Source organism: Hemibagrus wyckioides, linkage group LG15, assembly GCF_019097595.1.
Source record: "Hemibagrus wyckioides isolate EC202008001 linkage group LG15, SWU_Hwy_1.0, whole genome shotgun sequence".
Taxonomy (NCBI): Eukaryota; Metazoa; Chordata; class Actinopteri; order Siluriformes; family Bagridae; genus Hemibagrus; species Hemibagrus wyckioides.
In genome coordinates this window covers 18,536,035-18,557,306 of record NC_080724.1, presented here as the reverse complement: position 1 = coordinate 18,557,306, position 21,272 = coordinate 18,536,035, and the positions used below count along the sequence as shown (strand labels likewise).

Sequence of the window (21,272 nt, the reverse complement as noted above, 5' to 3'; positions counted from 1 at the left end):
CTTTAATAAACTAAGGGAAACATGTAGAGTTTAAACAGGAGTCAGACTTTATCCTTAAGTATGACAGGTTCTCTTCTCACATGACTGAGTGCCAGGAGTATTGAGTGCACATACTGACCGTGTCTCTGTTATTTCTGATTTGTCTCTTTGTTATTTCCCTTGTCTCTTTGCGCCTCAGATGTAGCAGCTCCATTTGCAGTGCCTGTGGATCTGCAGGCGTATCCCACATACTGCACAGTGGTGGCTTATGTCACAGACCTGAGTACAATCCGGACCAGACTGGAAAATCGCTTCTACAGGTCAGCACACACACACACACACACACCTACTTGCTCACACACACTTGGGCCAGATACACACTTACCCACATCATGGTGTGTACATCTTCTGAGTTACACCACATAATGTATTACAGTATAGACATTGTGCTAGATGTTTGTATATGTGATAAACCGTTGTGTATGTACTAATTTGCCCTCTGTTGGCAGGCGAATGTCCTCTCTCATGTGGGAGGTTCGCTACATTGAGCACAACGCACAGACTTTTAACGAACCTGGAGCTTTCATCGTCAAAGCGGCCAAATTTGTATCCGACCTCCTGCTGCAGTTTATTAAGTAAGTTATGTCTCACGTCAGACTACAATCTCCTTAAGCAATGAAACTCAGTTATACACTGATCAAGCATAACATTATGAACAGTGACAGATGAGGTGAATAAGACTGATGATCTCCTCATCATGGCACCTGTTAGTGGGTGGGATATATTAGGCAGCAAGTGAACATTTTGTCCTCAAAGTTGATGTTAGAAGCAGGAAAAATGGACAAGCGTAAGGATTTGAGCGAGTTTGACGAAGGGCCAAATTGTGATGGCTAGACCACTGGATCAGAGCATCTCCAAATCTGCAGCTCTTGTGGGGTGTTCCCGGTCTGCAGTGGTCAGTATCTATCAAAAGTGGTCCAAGGAAGGAACAGTGGTGAACCGGCGACAGGGTCATGGGCGGCCAAGGCTCACTGATGCATGTGGGTACTGAAGGCTGGCCCGTGTGATCCGATCCAACAGACGAGCTACTGTTGCTCAAACTGCTGAAGAAGTTAATGCTGGTTCTGATAGAAAGGTCTCAGGATACACCGTGCATGACGGGTCAAGGCTGTTGTGGCAGCACAAAGGGGAGCCAACACAATATCAGGCGGGTGGTCATAATGTTATGCCTGATCGGTGTATGAACAAAGCAAGGCTTGCTATTGCTGGCCAGGTTTGCTGTGACATCTACCATTTCCTACTGGATTAAAATCTCTTGTAGAACCTCTCACCTGTTTGTGTGTGTGTGTGTGTGTGTTTATACCTTTTTGAGAAATCCAGGCTACATGAATATGCGAATTAGAAATCTACATATATTCCTCCAAAATGATTTAGCATAATCATCAATATGTACAGAGCTAGGAGTATCCCAGAATGCTTTATTCCTCTTATACCACAGTTATTTTACGATGCTAAACATACTGTATTGGGAGACAAATTTATGATACATGTATTCTGGTAAATATTGTATGCTTGTATGCAGAACAGTCCTTTTGTTCTTTGTGTTATTGATAAAGAAAACAGTTAAAAATGAGTTAAATGGTATTTTTATTTAACATAAAACTTGTTTTCTTAATTATTGAACAATTGTACTATTTAATTAGCATCTGCACAATTTGCTGTACTGACTTGGTGTTTAATGTTGTTTTTAATGCTGTGGTATTTTTATTGAAGACACGCTGTCGATAAGGTGCCAATCTACAGGAAGTGATTCAAATGATTTTTATATTCTTTGTTTTTTTTAGGGACCAAAGTTTCACTGACATTATTCCACTGTACAATAATATGAAAAAGACAGCTTTCTCTGACTCGAGTGATGTAAGTATTCAATATCTTTAACACATACACATGTTCATGTCACAGCAGGGGATTATTGGATTAATAAGCAGGTGTCTCATATGGGTTGAGTTTTGCAAGGGATTTATTGCTTTCGGTTGAAATGTAGGATGAAGAGGAAGAGGATGAAGAGCCTGAAACTCCAGGTACATCGAAACGCAATAATAAGGTAAGAGTGAGGATGTTGCTTCTGTGTTTTCTGTTATTTTTATTTCAGTGGTGGCATTTTGTCAATCACTGCTGACACTTCCTGACCCGTAGTCGCCAACAAACCGAGCAATCCTTTTAGAGCTCCCCGGTCCCCTCGCTGAACACTGTGAGCTTTTGCAAAAAGTTAAAAAACGTGGCCGCGTGAGAAAGCCTTACATTTGGAAGCGGACAAGCAAACAATAGTTGCTTAGCGACAAGTTATCCTTCGTTCTCAACCGAGTCCTTCAGACTGCTTTGCGTCAGTGCTACTCACTCTGCTCTGGAGCTCTGCAGAAAGAAAAACTGTAGGCCAGTTTGTGCAGATATATTTTATTAATGAATTTTAATGACATTTCGATCAGCATACGATTCCAGTGCACTGACTCAGGTCGTGATTCAGTCAGGAAATACTGTGTACAGCACACTTAAACTTAGGTATTATGGAAAGTATTAGAAATAAAATACATTCTGATACTGAGAGCAATACAAATTTTCATTTGAACCCTGTTTTATCACCCTACCTCGATGCAACTGACACAATTATTTACATATATATTTAAATCACCACTATATGATTTATCCAGTATCCCGGATTGTACGAGTCTGAGATTGTGTTGTATTGTGTTCAGGGCAAGCAGAAGCCCATCCTGAGAAATCTGAGGAATAAACCTGCATCTGTAGACCCCCATGCCTGGAGGGGGCGCTGTAGAGAGCTACTGGACCTCATATTCCAGTGTGAGGACTCCGAGCCTTTCCGCCAACCAGTGGATCTTGAAGAATACCCGGTAACAAACATATACACACAAATCTGTATAAAAGCCAAAGTAACACACTATGGTAGTAGATGCTACAGTTCAGCTTTAGCCATCCGGTTATCTGAAACCTCAAGTCAAGCTTTTATTGTCATTTCAACCACATATAGCTGACGCAGTACAGCGTCCTACAATTTGCACCTGAAATGGCAGTCTCAAGTACAACCAATGACGATATGAAGGCGTCTCCCGCTTACCTGCCAGTCATGTTGCTAGTTCAAAAAGGAGATTAATTATTTAATAGAATCCAGTTCCATTTGAATGGTGTAATTAATCCTGGATTGAAATAATTGTTTACCAAAAATATTGTTATTATTGCTTACTATTAAAACTTTATGAACTAGATGCCAACCCTTTTCTCTGTTAGGATTACCTGGAAATTGTGGACACCCCTATGGACTTTGGAACAGTCCAGAAAACTCTCCTAGCAGGAGAATACGAGTCTCCGATGGACTTGTGCAAAGATGTGCGACTCATATTCAGCAATTCCAAAGCCTACACACCCAGCAAGAAGTCCAGGGTATTTATACTAATACATATACAATGTGTACAACATAGTATCAAAAACAAAGCAGTCCTTATGACAGATTTTACCTTATGAGAAATAATGCAATATAGATTGTGTGTGCACGTGTGTGTGTCTTGTAGATCTACAGTATGAGTCTTCGCCTGTCTGCCCTGTTTGAAGAACACGTCAGCTCCATCGTAGATGATTTCAAAGCAGCTCAGAGCCGCCAGACAGAGCGGCAGACCCGACAACGTCTGCACAGAGAGCGACCCACCAGACAAAGCATGAAGAGGAGGAGAAGAAGCTCTTCCCCTTCCAGCTCTGCCTCCAGGTGCACTGATTCACAGGAACATTGTGTCCTCAGTGATTGGTCTGCTGGTTCATTATTAAATTGAACATCCTGTTCTTGTTTACGTTCACTGGGATCCAACGGTCTGAGAGCACTAGCGAGATTGCTTCTGACGACAACTTGAGTGAAAAGTAGAATCTTGAAATATAAATATATTCAGTCTCAAGTCTCACACTTCTGGATCCAGATGGGGGAAAGGTCTAGATGCAGCTAAAAGTAAAATAACATGAGTTTGGTGTGTATTTCTTGTAGGTCTGATGAACCTGGCTAACTTTGTCACTATTAGATGACACAGAAGAGATTAATACTGACGGGAGCCTTCAAGTGCTGAGCATGTTCACTTAGCATGCAGAACAGTAAACTGAAGGGAGATATGAGTAGCCACAGGATTTTTTTTTTCTGTTCCATTTGATGTGATGTTATGAGCACTCCGTTGAATAATTATGTCCATTGCACTTTCTTTTAAACACTGGTTCTCAACGTGGGTTCTTTAAAGCATAGCCAGAGGGTCCGTGATATTTTTTGGGGGGTTAACATGGTGGTAATCCCAGCCGACAGTTATCAGGCTGATAATATTAATTGTTGAGTTTTTATAGTTATTATCCTGTTTTTCGTCCCTTGAAGTGAAGGGGTTTAAAACAAACCTCATTAACTTGAAAGCAAGTAAGCTGATAAATAATATCAACTTGGTCCTACTGTCTGCAGAAGTAAAAAACTTTAGCTCTGATTAGATAGATAAAATGTTAATATTTCATGCCAGTGCTCACCTCCATTTCCTTTCCCATCAGCCCTGAGAGAAAGAGGCGTGTCTCCTCTCGGGCCCCTCCCCGCTCTGATGCAGCAGTTCCACCCACACCAGCTAGCCATTCCCGCCCTGCGTCCTTACGACAGACACTTCCGCATATCAACGGCAAAGCAGAACACACCGTCACCTCTGGACGCACTCGTAGCTCCACTCGTTTCGGCACTCATTCCACAGACCCACCTCCAACACAGACATCTCCGCCCCCTGTCCCCACGCAAAGCAAAGGACCTGAGTCCACATCAAGGACTGCGAGAGCTCAGAACTCTCACGCTTCACCCAGCATCTCGAAGGAAACAGAGAGTTCCAATAACACGGACAGTGGAGGCAGGGAGTCGAGGCGGAAACTTCGAACTCCTGTCAAGCACACTCCAGGTTTGTGATTTATCATACGTTCAGTTGTACATATGAAGATGATAGGATGTGGTACAGCTTATAGGTTGTATGATGATAGATGATAACTGACGTGACTCTACGTTATAATCAATGACGTTGTCACTCCTTCATTTCTCCACTTCTGCCAGGTCCAGTGGATCATCCCCCTCTTCCTCCCAACAACATTCATTTGAATGGCCATAGCAGTCAAGCGTCATTGGGTGTAGTGAAAAGGGGAAGGGGCAGACCCAGACTGGAGTCTCAGATAAGGACAGCGGAGGTTGTTGAGCCACCCCCTTTGGTCCGGCCTCCGGGGAAGCGGGGCAGGAAAAGTAAAAAAGAGCTGGAGGCTCTGCGTCGGAACTCCACCGTTGAGGAGGAACCCGACCAGTCCACGGGTGACGAGGCCGGGGCTTCATCTGCTGCACAGGATACTAGCCTAGCGGACTCAGGGGCGGGGCTTCATCAGCAACCAAAGCGTCGTGGAAGACCACGGTTAGTGAGGACAGAAGAGCAAGCCCCTCCAACTCCCAAAACTGTCAGAAGGAGCGGCCGCCGCGGCAACGAACAGAACACATCTCCTGTCCCAAAGGAGGTACCAGAAGCGGCGGAGTCTGGAGGGGATGGGAACGGTAAGGGGCCTATGAAAACGCGGAACCAGGGCCGTAGGACAGCGTTCTACAACGAGGAAGACTCTGAAGAAGAGCAGAGACAGCTTCTGTTCGAGGACGCCTCTATCACTTTCGGCACATCGAGCAAAGGCAGAGTTCGCAAACTTACAGAGAAAGCCAAAGCCAACCTGATTGGCTGGTAACTGTGCCAACGCCATGGTTCTTTGTGCTATCTTATATCTACCCCACAGTGCACTGGGGTGACACCATTCCTGCTGCTATCAGACTGAATTTATGTGAATCTGATCCTGACTCTGTACTGAAGGGCTTCTGGCCTTAGAGTCCCTCCTGCACCACCACCTCCCAACAAAAAAACAAACAATATATAACTCACACAGGGAGTTAAACTTATCATTTTTTCACACATGCAGTTAATATTATCACTATTTTCATTTCCAGGTGCACTGTTTGAAATCCAGCGACTCATGATCCTTCAGTCTGACGAACTTTTTTTTGTTTGTTTTTCCTGCATAACACGCGCACATGAACATGTTTTTACACAGTAGTAGTTGCTAATAGCAACAAATCAAAGCATCCTTCAGAAATCACTTTTAAACACAGAGTGTTTTCAAAGTGTAAGTGTGTGTGTGTGTGAGTGTGTATGAGTGTGTGTGTGTGTGTGTGTGCAGAGTTTCGGAATAGTATATTTGGTGGTTATGCAATGATGGACCTTTTAAACTGTTCTTATTGTCTTTAAATGTCTCTCTAAGTCAAAAGAAAGAAATTATGACTGGTTTTAGCATGTTTTATATGATTAGCAATACCTTGTGCCTTTTGATCATTTAAATACATTGATATTTCTTTGTACTCCACACTGTGTGGTATTGTGTGTGTGTGTGTGTGTGTGTGTTGAATGCTTTTCTATTGCTGATTTATCCATAATTGTAGAGATTGGTCTGTTGTGAAGGGAAGGTACAGGCTGGTGAGCATTCAGTCTCCCTCTGACCGTGTGTGTGTGTGTGTGTGTGTGTGTTTGGACTGAAATTCCTCTAAAAATAGCTATTTTGGGCTCCTGTGTGCTGCAACAGTAAATAGTAAGCAGTGCACTGGTAACAGGTGTCCAGGTGACTATAACTGACCCTATTTTTGGTGGGAAGAAAAGCAATACTCTCTCCCTTTCCTTCCCCGTCTCATGGCTAAAGAAGAAGGCTGTTAGTGTCTTCATCAGCTGCCATGTGACATTGCATTTGAGAAGGCAAGCATGTGCTTATCTTCACCATTCGGCATTGCTCTCTGTCATGTGATGGGGGGAACTAGCTACTGGGTGGAAAGGTTTTTTAGAAAATCGGTACATTCATGCATTTAATTCAGTGCATTTAAATATTAATAATAATAATAATACTCCAGCTGACAGAGTGAAAATTAATTAGCGGTAGTTGTTACACTATGGCTTCATACGACGATTTATTTAGTATTCACCCATAGCAGAATATGCTTTATTTACCCACTTGATTGATTTATTTACTTTCTATTATTACATTTATTACAGCATTATGTTGTTGTAGAGCCTATATCCTGCACAGTGTGTGATACAGAATGCCGTTTGAGATTCACTCAAAGATAAGAGAGCAAATCCAGTATGTATCTGTGAAAAATGACAAGTCCAATGTTTTCATTATTTACTTAAGCCGCCTCTTGCCCAAAAGAAACCAGCACCAGTCCTGCTAGATAAGGTCTGAATAGTTGTAGCTCCGCTCCATTGAGGGGGGGGAACTACAAGAGCTGAAAGGTGTGCTGTTCCCAGTCTTTTCATATGTTTTCCATAGATCTGAACCTATGATTTGTCCCCGTGAAACTCTACAGTCGTCATCATCATCGAGAGAATGAGAGGCTGTCGATGATGTGCTCTGCTTGGAATGTGGGCATGCCACATGAGTCCGGGTATACGACCGTCCAGGTATGCAAGCGTCCAGGTATGCAACCGATTAACATTGCATCATAAAGAGGATGCTGCTGATGGAAGACCATGGTATATGACCATTTTCCAACATCAGGTGACATTATTCATCCAAAAAAGTTGTAGTGAATAATTTCAGCAGTGTGCGTGTGTGTGTGTGTGTGTTGTAACAGAGGTGACCTCTTGCTCACACAGTCTGTAGACATGTATTTGTAGTGACATTATTTCACAGTCACACCATTATACCCCAATTTTTCCACTGTGGCACCTAAAAGACTCACTTGCAGCACACACACACACACACTGAGGCACATTTTGAGAGCTCTATTCTTTGTCATTTCCCCGGTTCTGCACTGCACTTTGGGGTTTCATATTGTACTTTAGAGTAGAGGAGCGTCACCGATGTGAATCCTGCACATTATGACAGAGTGTAGGATTTATTCTGTAAGCACACAGTCAGTCAGGAGCACTGCGGGATCCTCGTCACATCTGCTCATTCAGGCAGATAACACACAGGCGAGAGAAACAGCAATGGTCCTTCTGGGTCTGTGCTTTGACCTGTTTCGGAGATTTCTTTGTTTTGGTTTGTTTTTTTATTAAAGACACAAAGCATAGGCATGTGCTGATAAGAATAGAGACAGAGATAGAAAATGGATAATTTTTTAAATAACACCATTTCTGAAAATGTTTTATTCTGATATAGAACAGCAGTTTGCAATCTATAATTGTTTTTAAATTTCATTATTAATTTAATTTATTAATTATTATGCATTTTATCCGTTTATAATTAATCAGTTTAGTTGCTGCCCTCCTGTTTTTTTTTTGTTTTTATTTATTTATTTATTTTTGTTTTTTTTATGCTGTTTTGGTCGGAAACCCAAAATAAAATCTTAAAATAAACAAAAGTAAAAGCAAAACTAAAAGATCCCAGAACGAAATTTGGGTTTTATTAATTATTTTTATTTTAGCAAATTAAACATCACTGCCTTTGTGCTTCTTTTCGCACTCTTAGAGTATTTACATAAACATTAATAAATGAATAATACAATCTGACTTTTGTAGCTTTTCTAAATATTTTTCTAAATACATCCAGTTTTTCTTTTACATTATCACTGTATATAATATAAGTTTTAATCAAAACTGAGCTGTTTGAAATTATTGCAAACATCCAAATTATGGTATCGATTTTGATTAATTATTTAATTATTATTATTAAATAAAAAAATATATATAATTTTTATTTACCAGTAAAGCAACAACCTTTAACAACCACGGGTCATCTTGTAACGGCATCATTTAACTATGAAAGGTTAAAAAACACATTATTAATTGATTTTTTAATCTAAAATGCAGTGGCATAAGAGGAATAAAACACCTTTAAGGGTGATGATTATTCACACCCTATGATGCTTCCCTTTATAAAATGAGGTAGTGTTCATCTGTGTTTTTAACACGATTACCATTTTATCGGTTCATTTAAAAAAGATTAAATAAGAAGGATAAAATTAACGATTAATTAAAAAAATAAGCTTAATTTATTTGTTTTTTTCTCACTATAAACAGTATATAATTTTTTTATACAAAACAGTTTTGTACATCTAAATGTTTTAGTATCAGTATGTACATGTTTAAACACTCGAGCTTTCCCCACTATTACATTAAATACGTGTGTTTAATTGACTAGGATCAAAATTCCTGGATTATTCTTTAAAGCTTACATTTACTATCGCAAGAGATAAGAAAAGGTAAGACGCTGATATGGAAATTCGAAATGAAATATCAGCACATGCCTAGCCGTGATCAATTTATTTAAAGTCTCCATGAGGCTTGAAATACTTTGTACTTGTGCCATCCATTTTATTTACTCTAAAACTGTTTGTTTTTTAATCCTTTCTTTCAGCTGTTTGGCTCCTGCTGTGGCAGGATTTAGATCATAGCTTTAAGCCTGGTTCAGTGAACCAAAGCCCATGCACCTGGGCCTGTGTGAGTGTGTGTGAGTGTGTGTGAGTGTGTGTGTAGGGTGTTTGTAATCTTTGTTACCGTCTGTATGTATACATGTCATTAAGATAATTTTATATCCACTGGTTTTGAAAGGAAAGCTTATCGTATCAGACCCCTCCCCTCGGTCACCCACCGGACATGTGATGTGATGCTCTTTGTGAATGAGTGAGCTAGTGATGAAGCGGGCCAGACATGCACTCAAGTCCGCTGTCCCAGACACTTTGGGGGGTGGGGGTGCAGAATGCCCCGGCTGGGGGGTGGGGGTGGGGGCGCTTTGTATAATGATTCGTTTGTATACTTTTATATGAAGAAATCAGATTAACTGCAAAAAAAAGAAGACCTGATTCAATAACTATGTACCTGTAGGGAGTCGTGCTGTCATTAGTTCATACTGATATTTTAATGAAATAAACTCATGTTTCCACACCCGGCTCTATCCACCTGCTCTTTTTACGGAGACACGTCCCAAATGTGTAAAAGAAACTACTTGAAACTAATTTCATCAATGTTTCTTGAATAATAGAATGGAATCTGGGGAACATTTTCCCCCCAAAAAATAAAACATTAGAATTTTTAAGTACACCCAAGGATTCTTTTTTCTTTCAGGATTTTTCAGTTTACTCTGAGCTTCATTACCAATTATCATATATATATATATATATATCATATAATCTCAGCCTTGTTGCAAAATGTTTTACGATAGCCATAAAGACATCTCTCTCTCTCTCTTTCCCTCTCTCTCTCTCTCTCTCTCTCTCTCTCTTTCCCTTTCTCTCTCTCTCTCTGTGTCGGTCTCCGTCTCTCTCTCTCTCTCTTTTTCCCTTTCTCTCTCTCTGTCTCTCTGTGTGTCGGTCTCGGTCTCTCTCTCTCTCTCTGTCTCTCTCTCTCTTTCCCTTTCTCTCTCTCTGTCTCTCTCTCTCCCCCTTTCTCTCTCTCTCTCTCTCTGTGTGTGTGTGTCGGTCTCCGTCTCTCTCTCTCTCTCTGTCTCTCTCTCTCTTTCCCTTTCTCTCTCTCTGTCTCTCTCTCTCCCCCTTTCTCTCTCTCTCTCTCTGTGTGTGTGTGTCGGTCTCCGTCTCTCTCTCTCTTTCCCTTTCTCTCTCTCTCTGTGTGTGTGTCGGTCTCCGTCTCTCTCTCTCTCTTTCCCTTTCTCTCTCTCTCTGTGTGTGTGACGGTCTCCGTCTCTCTCTCCCTCTTTCCCTTTCTCTCTCTCTCTCTGTGTCGGTCTCCGTCTCTCTCTCTCCCTTTCTCTCTCTCTCTGTGTGTGTGTGTCGGTCTCCGTCTCTCTCTCTCTTTCCCTTTCTCTCTCTCTGTCTCTCTCTCTCTCTCTCTCTGTGTGTCGATCTCCGTCTCTCTCTCTCTCTCACTCACATACACACACTTACACACTGTGCATTAGTCTACTGGGAATTTAAATGTAGAATAGAAATGTACATTTGTCGTACTGTGTTGTGTTTCCTGATTATATTTCAGCTAGCACATGAAGAAAACGAATGGGCCTAAACTTGAACCTTGTGGGACTCCACAGGAAACAGAAGGATTTCCCTGATTACCCATGTGCTTAGATAATCTATTGCATCTTTGGGGTTGAGCCCTGAAGGTTAGTGAGTGAGCACCGGTTCTGCTTTCTACTCTACTACAAAGAATTGTCTTTAGAATTTTGATCCTGTTCCCATGTCACACACGTGCACTTCACAGATGAAGGCTACACTTAGGGTAGGGATCACTCAGTTGTCTATGCTGGGAATTAAACCAGCGCCCCGAATCAGACCTGATTAAACAGAATGAAGAGTTTACTGGGTAAAATGGCGTCTCGGTGTGTGTTTTGTGTCGAGTGCATATAGTTTCTGTTGTTTTTGGAACCGGTTCCGTTTGCAACATGCCAGTCACAGGGTTTTGTGGGCGTCTCGTGGCTAAACAGCGCCCTCTGCCTGCACGCGCCCGCCATCACAATAAGCACATAAACATATCCGCGTGCTTACAGTCCGCTCCTGACGTGGCGGAGCGCGAGTCGTACGCGTATACCTTCCTTCTCCCCTCGTGGGCCACGGCCATTGGCCGCGCGTGCACGTGTGTCTGTGCGCTCCGACGGCAGGTGCCAAAACCGAAACTTCGCCTTATGCAAATAATAAACGAGTTGCTTTAGAGCGCGCGCTGCCGTCGGCCGAAGCGTACGTGAACTTTTTCTGGTGCGAGTCGCGCGTGCTTTGCCTCTAGTTATAAACTTAACTCCACTACACGGTCCGCGCGCTCGCGCCGTCACTGCAGGTGAGTGCAACAACAAAAAAAATGTGTTAGAATCTGTAAACTTCCTGTTGTTAAAACACGAGTTCCGTTTATTAGTTTGTTTGTAGTTTTAATAGCAAACCTCGCGCTCAATCTACAGATCATTTTTTAGCTCGTTTGTGAACAGCTGCGTTTGACACGCGTTTTGTTTGCGTTGAAAAACGACAGGTCACGTGATGCCGCAGGTGACGGGGCCGATACTGCTGCAGCTCGCGCTGCTCCTGTGCGCCCTGCCCGCCCAGTATCTTATAATGGAGTGGACCAGCGGGACCGCCGCACAACGCATACTGGCAACTCAGGGGTACACACACACACACACACACAGATTCATATGATCATATCTAATTGTATATAATAACACCTCATTTCTTTCATCCTGGTAAAGTACACTATGGCTCGGATGTGAGGCAGAAATACAACCTCCCCGTTATATGCGCACACGCACACTGACATACTGATTCACACATCATGGGGCAATTTAGCATAGCCAATCCACCAACTAGCATGTTTCTGAGACTTGGGATTAAAACCTGAGAAGCCGGAGGAATCCCATATAGACATGAGGAGAACAGGTGAAGCCGCCTGAGCTTAGGATCGAATACGCATAACATTATGACCACTGACAGGTGAAGTGAATAAGACTGATGATCTCCTCATCATGGCACCTGTTAGTGGGTGGGATATATTAGGCCGCAAGTGAACATTTTGTCCTCAAAGTTGATGTTAGAAGCAGGAAAAATGGACAAGCGTAAGGATTTGAGCGAGTTTGACGAAGGGCCATATTGTGATGGCTAGACCACTGGATCAGAGCATCTCCAAAACTGCAGCTCTTGTGGGGTGTTCAGTGGTCAGTATCTATCAACAGTGGTCCAAGGAAGGAACAGTGGTGAACCGGAGACAGGGTCATGGACGGCCAAGGCTCATTGATGCACATGGGGAGCGATCAGAAGGCTGGCCCGTGTGATCCGATCCAACAGACGAGCTACTGTTGCTCAAACTGCTGAAGAAGTTAATGCTGGTTCTGATAGAAAGGTGTCAGAATACACAGTGCAGGACGGGTCAGGACTGTTTTGGCAGTGAAATGGTGACCAACACAATATTAGGCATGTGGTCATAATGTTATGCCTGGTCAGTGTGAACTGCATTTGTACGTCTTGAGCAATTCCAGTGGAAAAGGCATGGTGTCACCAAACTATTTGGGAGATATTTGTTTTATTTGTTTTATTTTTTTATTTTCTTGCAGTTATGACAAATTTTCTATTTGTCCCACAACCATTCAGGGACTTATATAACACACACACACACACACACACACACACACACACACACACACTACAACAAATAAGCTATATAGGGAGTTGAGAGAAATCCCATTTTGGAGCCTTTCTCTAAACAAGTCCTCAGGGATCTCCAGGTGCTTCACAGTTTTGCTCTTTTCCAAATCCCAAGACTGAAAACAAGCAATCCATCACATCGAGTAACTGCTGATGGTGTGATGGGAGATGAGGGACGACAAAACTATGGATAGTCTGAGATTTGGGAAAGACGGGTCTCTCTCTCTCTCTCTCTCTCTCTCTCTCTCTCTGTGTGTCTGTCTCACTATCTCACATTCTCTCTCTCTCTCTCTCTCTCTCTCTCTCTCTCTCTGTGTCTGTCTCACTATCTCACATTCTCTCTCTCTCTCTCTCTCTCTCTCTCTCTCTCTCTCTCTCTGTGTGTGTCTGTCTCACAGGCTCTCTCTCTCTCTCTCTCTCTCTCTCTCTCTCTCTGTGTGTGTGTCTGTCTCACTATCTCACATTCTCTCTCTCTCTCTCTCTCTGTGTGTGTGTGTCTGTCTCACTATCTCACATTCTCTCTCTCTCTCTCTCTCTCTCTCTGTGTGTGTGTCTGTCTCACTATCTCACACTCTCTCTCTCTCTCTCTCTCTCTCTCTCTCTCTCTCTGTGTGTGTCTGTCTCACTATCTCACATTCTCTCTCTCTCTCTCTCTCTCTCTCTCTCTCTCTGTGTGTGTGTGTCTGTCTCACTATCTCACATTCTCTCTCTCTCTCTCTCTCTCTCTCTCTCTCTCTCTCTCTCTCTCTGTGTGTGTGTGTCTGTCTCACTATCTCACATTCTCTCTCTCTCTCTCTCTCTCTCTCTCTCTCTGTGTGTGTCTGTCTCACAGGCTCTCTCTCTCTCTCTCTCTCTCTCTGTGTGTGTGTGTCTGTCTCACTATCTCACATTCTCTCTCTCTCTCTCTCTCTCTCTCTCTCTCTCTCTGTGTGTGTGTGTCTGTCTCACTATCTCACATTCTCTCTCTCTCTCTCTCTCTCTCTCTCTCTCTCTGTGTGTGTGTCTGTCTCACTATCTCACATTCTCTCTCTCTCTCTCTCTCTCTCTCTCTCTCTGTGTCTGTCTCACTATCTCACATTCTCTCTCTCTCTCTCTCTCTCTCTCTGTGTGTCTGTCTCACAGGCTCTCTCTCTCTCTCTCTCTCTCTCTCTCTGTGTGTGTGTGTCTGTCTCACTATCTCACATTCTCTCTCTCTCTCTCTCTCTCTCTCTGTGTGTGTGTCTGTCTCACTATCTCACATTCTCTCTCTCTCTCTCTCTCTCTCTCTCTCTCTCTCTCTCTCTCTCTGTGTGTGTGTGTCTGTCTCACTATCTCACAGGCTCTCTCTCTCTCTCTCTCTCTCTCTCTGTGTCTGTCTCACTATCTCACATTCTCTCTCTCTCTCTCTCTCTCTCTCTCTCTCTCTCTCTCTCTCTCTGTGTGTGTCTGTCTCACAGGCTCTCTCTCTCTCTCTCTCTCTCTCTCTCTCTGTGTGTGTGTGTCTGTCTCACTATCTCACATTCTCTCTCTCTCTCTCTCTCTCTCTCTCTCTCTCTCTCTGTGTGTGTGTGTGTCTGTCTCACTATCTCACATTCTCTCTCTCTCTGTGTGTGCCTGTCTCACTATCTCACATTCTCTCTCTCTCTCTCTCTCTCTCTCTGTGTCTGTCTCACTATCTCACATTCTCTCTCTCTCTCTCTCTCTCTCTCTCTCTCTCTCTCTCTGTGTCTGTCTCACTATCTCACATTCTCTCTCTCTCTCTCTCTCTCTCTCTCTCTCTGTGTGTCTGTCTCACTATCTCACATTCTCTCTCTCTCTCTCTCTCTCTCTCTCTCTGTGTCTGTCTCACTATCTCACATTCTCTCTCTCTCTCTCTCTCTCTCTCTCTCTGTGTCTGTCTCACTATCTCACATTCTCTCTCTCTCTCTCTCTCTCTCTCTCTCTCTCTCTCTCTCTCTCTCTCTCTCTCTGTCTCTCTCCCTCTGTTGGTCTCTGTCTGTCTGTCCATCCGTCTGTCTCTGTCTCTCTCTGTCTCTCTCTGTCTCTCTCTCTCTCTCTCTCTCTCTCTCTCTGTCTCTCTCTGTCTCTCTCTGTCTCTCTCTCTCTCTCTCTGTCTCTCTCTGTCTCTCTCTCTCTCTCTCTCTGTCTCTGTCTCTCTGTCTCTCTCCCTCTGTTGGTCTCTGTCTGTCTGTCCATCTGTCTGTCTCTGTCTCTCTCTCTCTGTCTCTCTCTGTTGGTCTCTGTCTGTCTGTCCATCCGTCTCTCTCTCTCTCTCTCTCTCTCTCTCTCTCCAGTTGTGTCTCAGCTGGAACAAACATGAAATTTACCAGATATTAATTTCCAGTGCAGCACATGTCCAGCTTGATCATACACATTTTCAGTTAATAGATATTTCATGTTGGTCTCAGCTGTTCCTGTGGCTTGTTACATTTTTACTGGGTTTGAAGTTGCACTTAATGCATCATTAATCTGGAGAGACTGAAAATAGGGGCACAGCTGCATTCCGGAAGAGCTCTGGGTATTTTAATTCCTAATAAAAAGTTGAAATACCACTGTTTCAAAAAAAAAAAAGTACCAGTATAGATTTCTTTCTTTATTTTTCTCATTTAAGAAAGATCATGAGCCGTCTTCCATGTAGTCTCGAAAAAAGTGATCTTGAGAACCCAATACATGTTTTGTTGTTGTTCTGTCAGTCTGGAAGTGTTTCTATACTCTATTTACGCTTCTCTTTATTCAGAATCCTTGAAACATGGAAAAGCATGAGGATGTCGTATCTAAACATGACGGTTTGGGTCGACTGGATCACTTCCTGGATGCCCAAATTTCCGTAAGCCTTACATGAAAAACCTTTCACCTTCTAAAAACTCAATTACAAAAAAATTAGATCAGTGCACTCTCTCTCTCTCTCTCTTTCTCTCACTCTCTCTCACACACACACACTCATTCACACAGACTGCTGGGAGTGGAGGATGATCTGGAGGAGATGCATGGAGAGATGATGGCGCTGGAGATACTGATGCACGGTAATAATTTCGGCTACTTTGCAGGTAAGAGCCATTTTTCTGTTTCTGTTACTTTAAAACGTTCCTACTAGTTTGGACAAATTGATGGAATTTTATCCTTTATCGCAAATGTAGTCCAAGCATGTCCAGTGTTTCAGTGTCCACTGTTTTTGCTGTTTTTACACTGGAGTTGCAGAAAAGTCAGGGAAGCTTACAGACTCGATTTGTGCTGACTGCTTATAGACTCGAATTCAGTATTTAACTGAAATCAGAACTACATTTATAGCCAGGGGCTCAGGAATGAGGAAGAGGATGGCTAGAGTTATATAGGCGGTGTGTTACGCGGCCCTGTGGTATGAAAAGTGTGAAAAAATGTGGCTGCTCATGTGATCAGGGAGAACTGGCCTGCGGGTGAGAAAAAATTAGGAAGTACATAAACCACAATTAAGCAAGTTTTGTGACATACACAACCATAAACGGCACAACATGCAGGGAAATGTCATTGGACTGTCGGTGTCATGAAAAGTACAAGAAGAATAAAAGGGAGTAGGAATAAAAATGTACACTGATCAGGCATAACATTATGAGCACTGAGAGGTGAAGTGAATAAGACTGATGATCTCCTCATCATGGCACCTGTTAGTGGGTGGGATATATTAGGCAGCAAGTCAACATTTTGTCCTCAAAGTTGATGTGTTAGAAGCAGGAAAAATGGACAAGTGTAAGGATTTGAGCGAGTTTGACGAATTGTGATGTCTAGACCACTGGATCAGAGCATCTCCAAAACTGCAGCTCTTGTGGGGTGTTCCCGGTCTGCAGTGGTCAGTATCTATCAAAAGTGGTCCAAGGAAGGAACAGCGGTGAACCGGCGACAGGGTCATGGGCGGCCAAGGCTCGTTGATGAGTGAAGGCTGGCCCGTGTGATCCGATCCAACAGACGAGCTACTGTTGCTCAAATTGCTGAAGAAGTTCTGATAGAAAGGTGTCAGAATACACAGTGCATGATGGGTCAGGACTGTTTTAGCAGCAAAAGGGGGAACAGCACAATATCAGGCAGGTGGTCATAATGTTATGCCTGATCGGTGCATATATGAATGCAAATCAGTGGTAGACTCTTATGAATAAAGTGCAGGTGTAGTGCAAAAATAGGTGTGCAAATATGTGTGGCCAAAATACTCGTAATCAGTTACTGGAGTTGACTCAGTAAAAAATGATAGCATATCAGAAATATGAACAAAACATGACAAGGACAGCTGATCTGCTAGCAATAAATTCTCTTAACTTGCTTTACTACAGGCTGCAGGAGCTGCATAGCTCCAGTACATAACAATCTTTATTTAATACTAATCCGTTGTTGTATCTGACGCGGAAAATTATTAAGGCGTCTATCATTTAATCTGTATATGATCCGAGGTGAAACATTGCTAAATATGGATAAGGTCAGTAGTTTTATCTAATGGAGCTCACGGGCATGTGGCATGTATTACTGAGAAATAATGTCCATGTCTTCCCTTCTGTCACTGTTCAAACAATGCAGTTTGCCTAACAATTAGTTCTACAGCCAACAAACTAAACATAAGTTTTGCATGAGACTCCCTGAGGAGGGGCTGTGCTACAAATAGCACCCGAGTTTCCTCTCTCTCTCTCTCTCTCTCTCTCTCTCTCTCTCTCTCTCTCTCTCTCTTTCTTTCTGTTTTTCAGAAACAGGTCAAGAGCATGAATTAAAATTTTGGTGATCTTGACTAATGTCTCAGCCTAACAACAACATTTATACCATTCTAACAGGGAAGATTATAGATATAACATGCTTTCATATTAAGCACATAAATATGAATGATTTATGACCACACTTCAGCTCACTTGTCACTGATCACCTGTCGAGACCTGTTTTCACATGAGCCAGTCGTTTCTTCTCCACACTAAGGTATGTTCAGCTGTAAATCAGAAGAGCTGAGACTGTCTTATAAGTAGATTTAAGGTGTTAAGATTGGATTTTTCATGAGGGGCAAATCGCCATACTGTTAAAAGTGCCTACTTTTTCCCCACTGGTTGTAATACATCATCTGGGTATTAATCTTACTGAACACTCTTAAAATTATCCCCCATTTTAGTGACTACTCAGTTTTCTCCACTTCAAGCTCATGAATAGAAAATTAGCTGCTTTTCCAAGTGAGTGTCACAGCATTTGGTTTAGCACGTAGTTAAACTTTAGTGTGTGTGCTTGTGTAGCTTCAGAGGTGCCACGCAGCCCCCGGCCAGGGTATGTGCTACACCGTGTTGGAGAGGTCGTCATGGAGACCCAGAATCACATGGTGGGGGTGATAGTGGGCTGGGATGAAGGACTACGTGCTCCTCCAGAGTGGTTAAAGAGGAAGAAGTACACCGAGTCGGAGGTCTCGAGACACACACACACACACTTTTACAGCTACATTAATTGATATACAGCTCTGGAAAAAAATAAGAGACCACTGCAAAATAATCAGTTTCTTATGTTTTTTTCTTCCAGGTTCATGTATTGGTGAGATGAACAGTTTTGTTTCATTTTTTTTGTGAACTGCTGACAATATTTCTCCTAAATTCAAAATATAACTATTGTTATTTAGAGTGTATATTTAAAGGAAATGGCAACACGTCAACATAACCCAAGATCATGCAGTATTTGCAGAGCTTTAATAACTCGAATAAAACAATATGTAAATAATTTGTAAACAAACAAAATGTTTTTTTTTACAAAAAATCAAACAGCTCAGCTTTGCTTGATGACCATCCATCTTCCTCTTGATGACATTCCAGAGGTTTTCAATAGGGTTCAAATCTGGAGATTGGCCAGTGGTCAATTTTTTTTCCAGAGCTGTATTTACCCCTTTTCCACTTTATTTGTACATATACTTATGTGTGTGTGTGTGTGTATAGGTGAAGAGAATGGAGAACACCCCACACTACAAAATTTTGTTCAGTGGACCTGATCCTTCCTCTCTGATGATTGGATACCTGCCCCAGAATGTACTCCAACTCTTTGAAGGATACATGGTACGAAGAAACTTGTTCCATCATCTCCATCGAGCTTAAGTAACAGTAGATCGGTTTATTCTAATTATCAGTGCACCGATATTCCTGTGATATTTGTCAGGAGCGATGGGGAAGTGATCAAAAACCAACGTCTTTGTTAGCATAATCACAGCGGTTATATTTATATTTGTTTTTTTACTCGCTCTTTTTTATATTTCATGCTCATGCCCATGAGTCACAGTAAAGGAGGCGTGGCCTATAAACATCGGTTGCATTAAAGAAGTTGTGGCCTCTGTAAATGTCAGTCATGGCAAAGGAGGTGTGGCCTGTACACCTCATTCGCATTTAAGGAGGTGTGGCCAGTACACCTCATTCGCATTTAAGGAGGTGTGGCCAGTACACCTCATTCGCATTTAAGGAGGTGTGGCCTGTACACTTCATTCGCATTTAAGGAGGTGTGGCCAGTACACCTCATTCGCATTTAAGGAGGTGTGGCCTGTACACTTCATTCGCATTTATGGAGGTGTGTCATGTACACCTCATTTGTGAGCTTAAGGCCTCCTTAACAGTCACAGTGAAGGAGGTGTGGCCTATACACATCAGTTGCATTCAAGGAGGTGTGGCCTCTAAATGTCAGTCTTTGCAAAGGAGGTGTGTCCTGTACACCTAATTTGCTTTAAAGGAGGTGTGGCCTCCTTAACAGTCAGTCACAGTGAAGGAGGCATGGCCTGTATACCTCAGTTGCATTAAATTAGGCATGGCCTCTGTACCTGTCAGTCACAGTGAAGGAGACGTGGCCTATACACCTTAGTTGCATTAAATTGGGTGTGGCCTCTGAACCCGTCACTCACAGAGGCATGGCTGGTATACCTCAATTGCATTAAAGGGGGTGAGGCCTCTTTAACAGTCAGTCACAGTGAAGGAGGTGTGGCCTACATAACTCATTTGCATTACATTAGGCATGGTCTCTGTACCTGTCAGTCACAGCAAAGGAGGTGTGGCCTGTATACCTCAGTTACATTAAATTAGGCATGGTCTCTGTACCTGTCAGTCACAGCAAAGGAGGCGTGGCCTGTATACCTCAGTTACATTAAATTAGGCATGGTCTCTGTACCTGTCAGTCACAGCAAAGGAGGCGTGACTGGTATACCTCAGTTACATTTAATTAAGCATGGCCTCTGTACCTATAAGCACCAGTTAGAGAGGCATGGCTTCTGAATGTATTAGTGTTAGTCGAAGAGGCTTAGTCTTTCTACTTTTATAAATGTTCTCAGACTGCTTAAAATGGTATTATATTAAAAAGTATTTTAAAGCAGTAGACCAGTTCAGTATTCAGGAGGACCAGTTCAGGAGGTTAATATAAACTGTTATTCTCAGTAATGGGAGTCATGGCTTCAAACTGATTTGTCAGATGTAATAGATTTAAAGGTTAAATATATCACTGATACTGAGATGCAAATCACAGGACACACAGAATCATAATAAAACATTTATTTCCAGCATTTCTAAAATAATTCAAACACTCTGTGTGTGTGTGCGCGTGTGTGTGTTCCAGCCAGAAATCCCCACCCTGGAGCAGTATTTCTCCCACTTTAATGGGAAAAAATTTGTGATGCTCGACTGGCTGAAAGCTCTCTACCCAGAAGACTGATAGAGAAACAGAGACGGGACACACCGGCACGTCGGATCGCTCTGATAAGTCGATGTATTGCGAAGGTGTGGAAGTCGATCTGCTGTGAATAAGCACTTGTCACTTTGAGAATAGCTCTCCTCGATGTCGTGCCTCAGAGTCTCCTGATGGAGTGCGGACGTGATTTAGGCCGTGCTTCAGCGCTTAGGACTGCAATGAAATGTTTTTCAGGGATAATTACCAATAAATAAATAAATAAAATAAATTAGGGCTAACCATGTGAATGAATCAGATGAAGGACTGGCTCACAGAGTGAGATGTTTTATTGTTCTGTTAATTAATTGACTGTGTTCGTTAGACATACACTGGGGTTTTTGTGAATGTAATTCAGGTCATTACGGTTAAAAGAATCCTCAGTATTGTGCAATGGATTTTTTTTAACCATGCTTTTACACAGTGTTCTGAAGAAAATGTTAACTAGAAGTGAAACTGGAATAAATAACCACACACCTGATCT

The 21,272-nt window shown here is 42.5% G+C and overlaps 2 protein-coding genes across 3 annotated transcripts in view; both read left to right on the top strand.

Annotated features, from left to right (window-relative positions):
• The window catches only part of phip (pleckstrin homology domain interacting protein), a 46,086-nt gene extending 39,908 nt beyond the window's left edge, over positions 1 to 6,178 (top strand). For both annotated transcript variants that reach the window (XM_058410052.1, XM_058410051.1), the window contains exons 31-39: positions 179 to 299; positions 489 to 614; positions 1,824 to 1,896; positions 2,024 to 2,083; positions 2,733 to 2,888; positions 3,283 to 3,435; positions 3,564 to 3,754; positions 4,561 to 4,949; positions 5,099 to 6,178. In XM_058410052.1, coding sequence (XP_058266035.1) covers positions 179 to 299; positions 489 to 614; positions 1,824 to 1,896; positions 2,024 to 2,083; positions 2,733 to 2,888; positions 3,283 to 3,435; positions 3,564 to 3,754; positions 4,561 to 4,949; positions 5,099 to 5,763 — 1,934 coding nt within the window. In that variant the 3' untranslated portion in view covers positions 5,764 to 6,178. The remainder of the gene's footprint in view (positions 1 to 178; positions 300 to 488; positions 615 to 1,823; positions 1,897 to 2,023; positions 2,084 to 2,732; positions 2,889 to 3,282; positions 3,436 to 3,563; positions 3,755 to 4,560; positions 4,950 to 5,098) is intronic.
• Positions 6,179 to 11,514: 5,336 nt separating this feature from the next.
• Positions 11,515 to 21,269, top strand: si:dkey-261l7.2 (uncharacterized protein LOC569751 homolog). Its single transcript, XM_058410054.1, has 7 exons — positions 11,515 to 11,783; positions 11,970 to 12,102; positions 15,852 to 15,941; positions 16,067 to 16,161; positions 18,346 to 18,509; positions 19,030 to 19,146; positions 20,681 to 21,269. The coding sequence occupies exons 2-7, from the start codon at positions 11,978 to 11,980 to the stop codon at positions 20,774 to 20,776; spliced, it is 687 nt and encodes a 228-aa protein (XP_058266037.1). The 5' UTR covers positions 11,515 to 11,783; positions 11,970 to 11,977; the 3' UTR covers positions 20,777 to 21,269.
• Positions 21,270 to 21,272: the final 3 nt, after the last annotated feature.

What these genes read in the sequence shown, in the direction of transcription:
- si:dkey-261l7.2 (XM_058410054.1), top strand. Translation starts at nt 11,978, where the DNA reads ATGCCGCAGGTGACGGGGCCGATACTGCTGCAGCTCGCGCTGCTCCTG. An exon ending in TCCTGGATGCCCAAATTTCC is followed by an intron (nt 15,942 to 16,066) that starts GTAAGCCTTACA and finishes TCATTCACACAG; the next exon opens with ACTGCTGGGAGTGGAGGATG. An exon ending in AACTCTTTGAAGGATACATG is followed by an intron (nt 19,147 to 20,680) that starts GTACGAAGAAAC and finishes TGTGTGTTCCAG; the next exon opens with CCAGAAATCCCCACCCTGGA.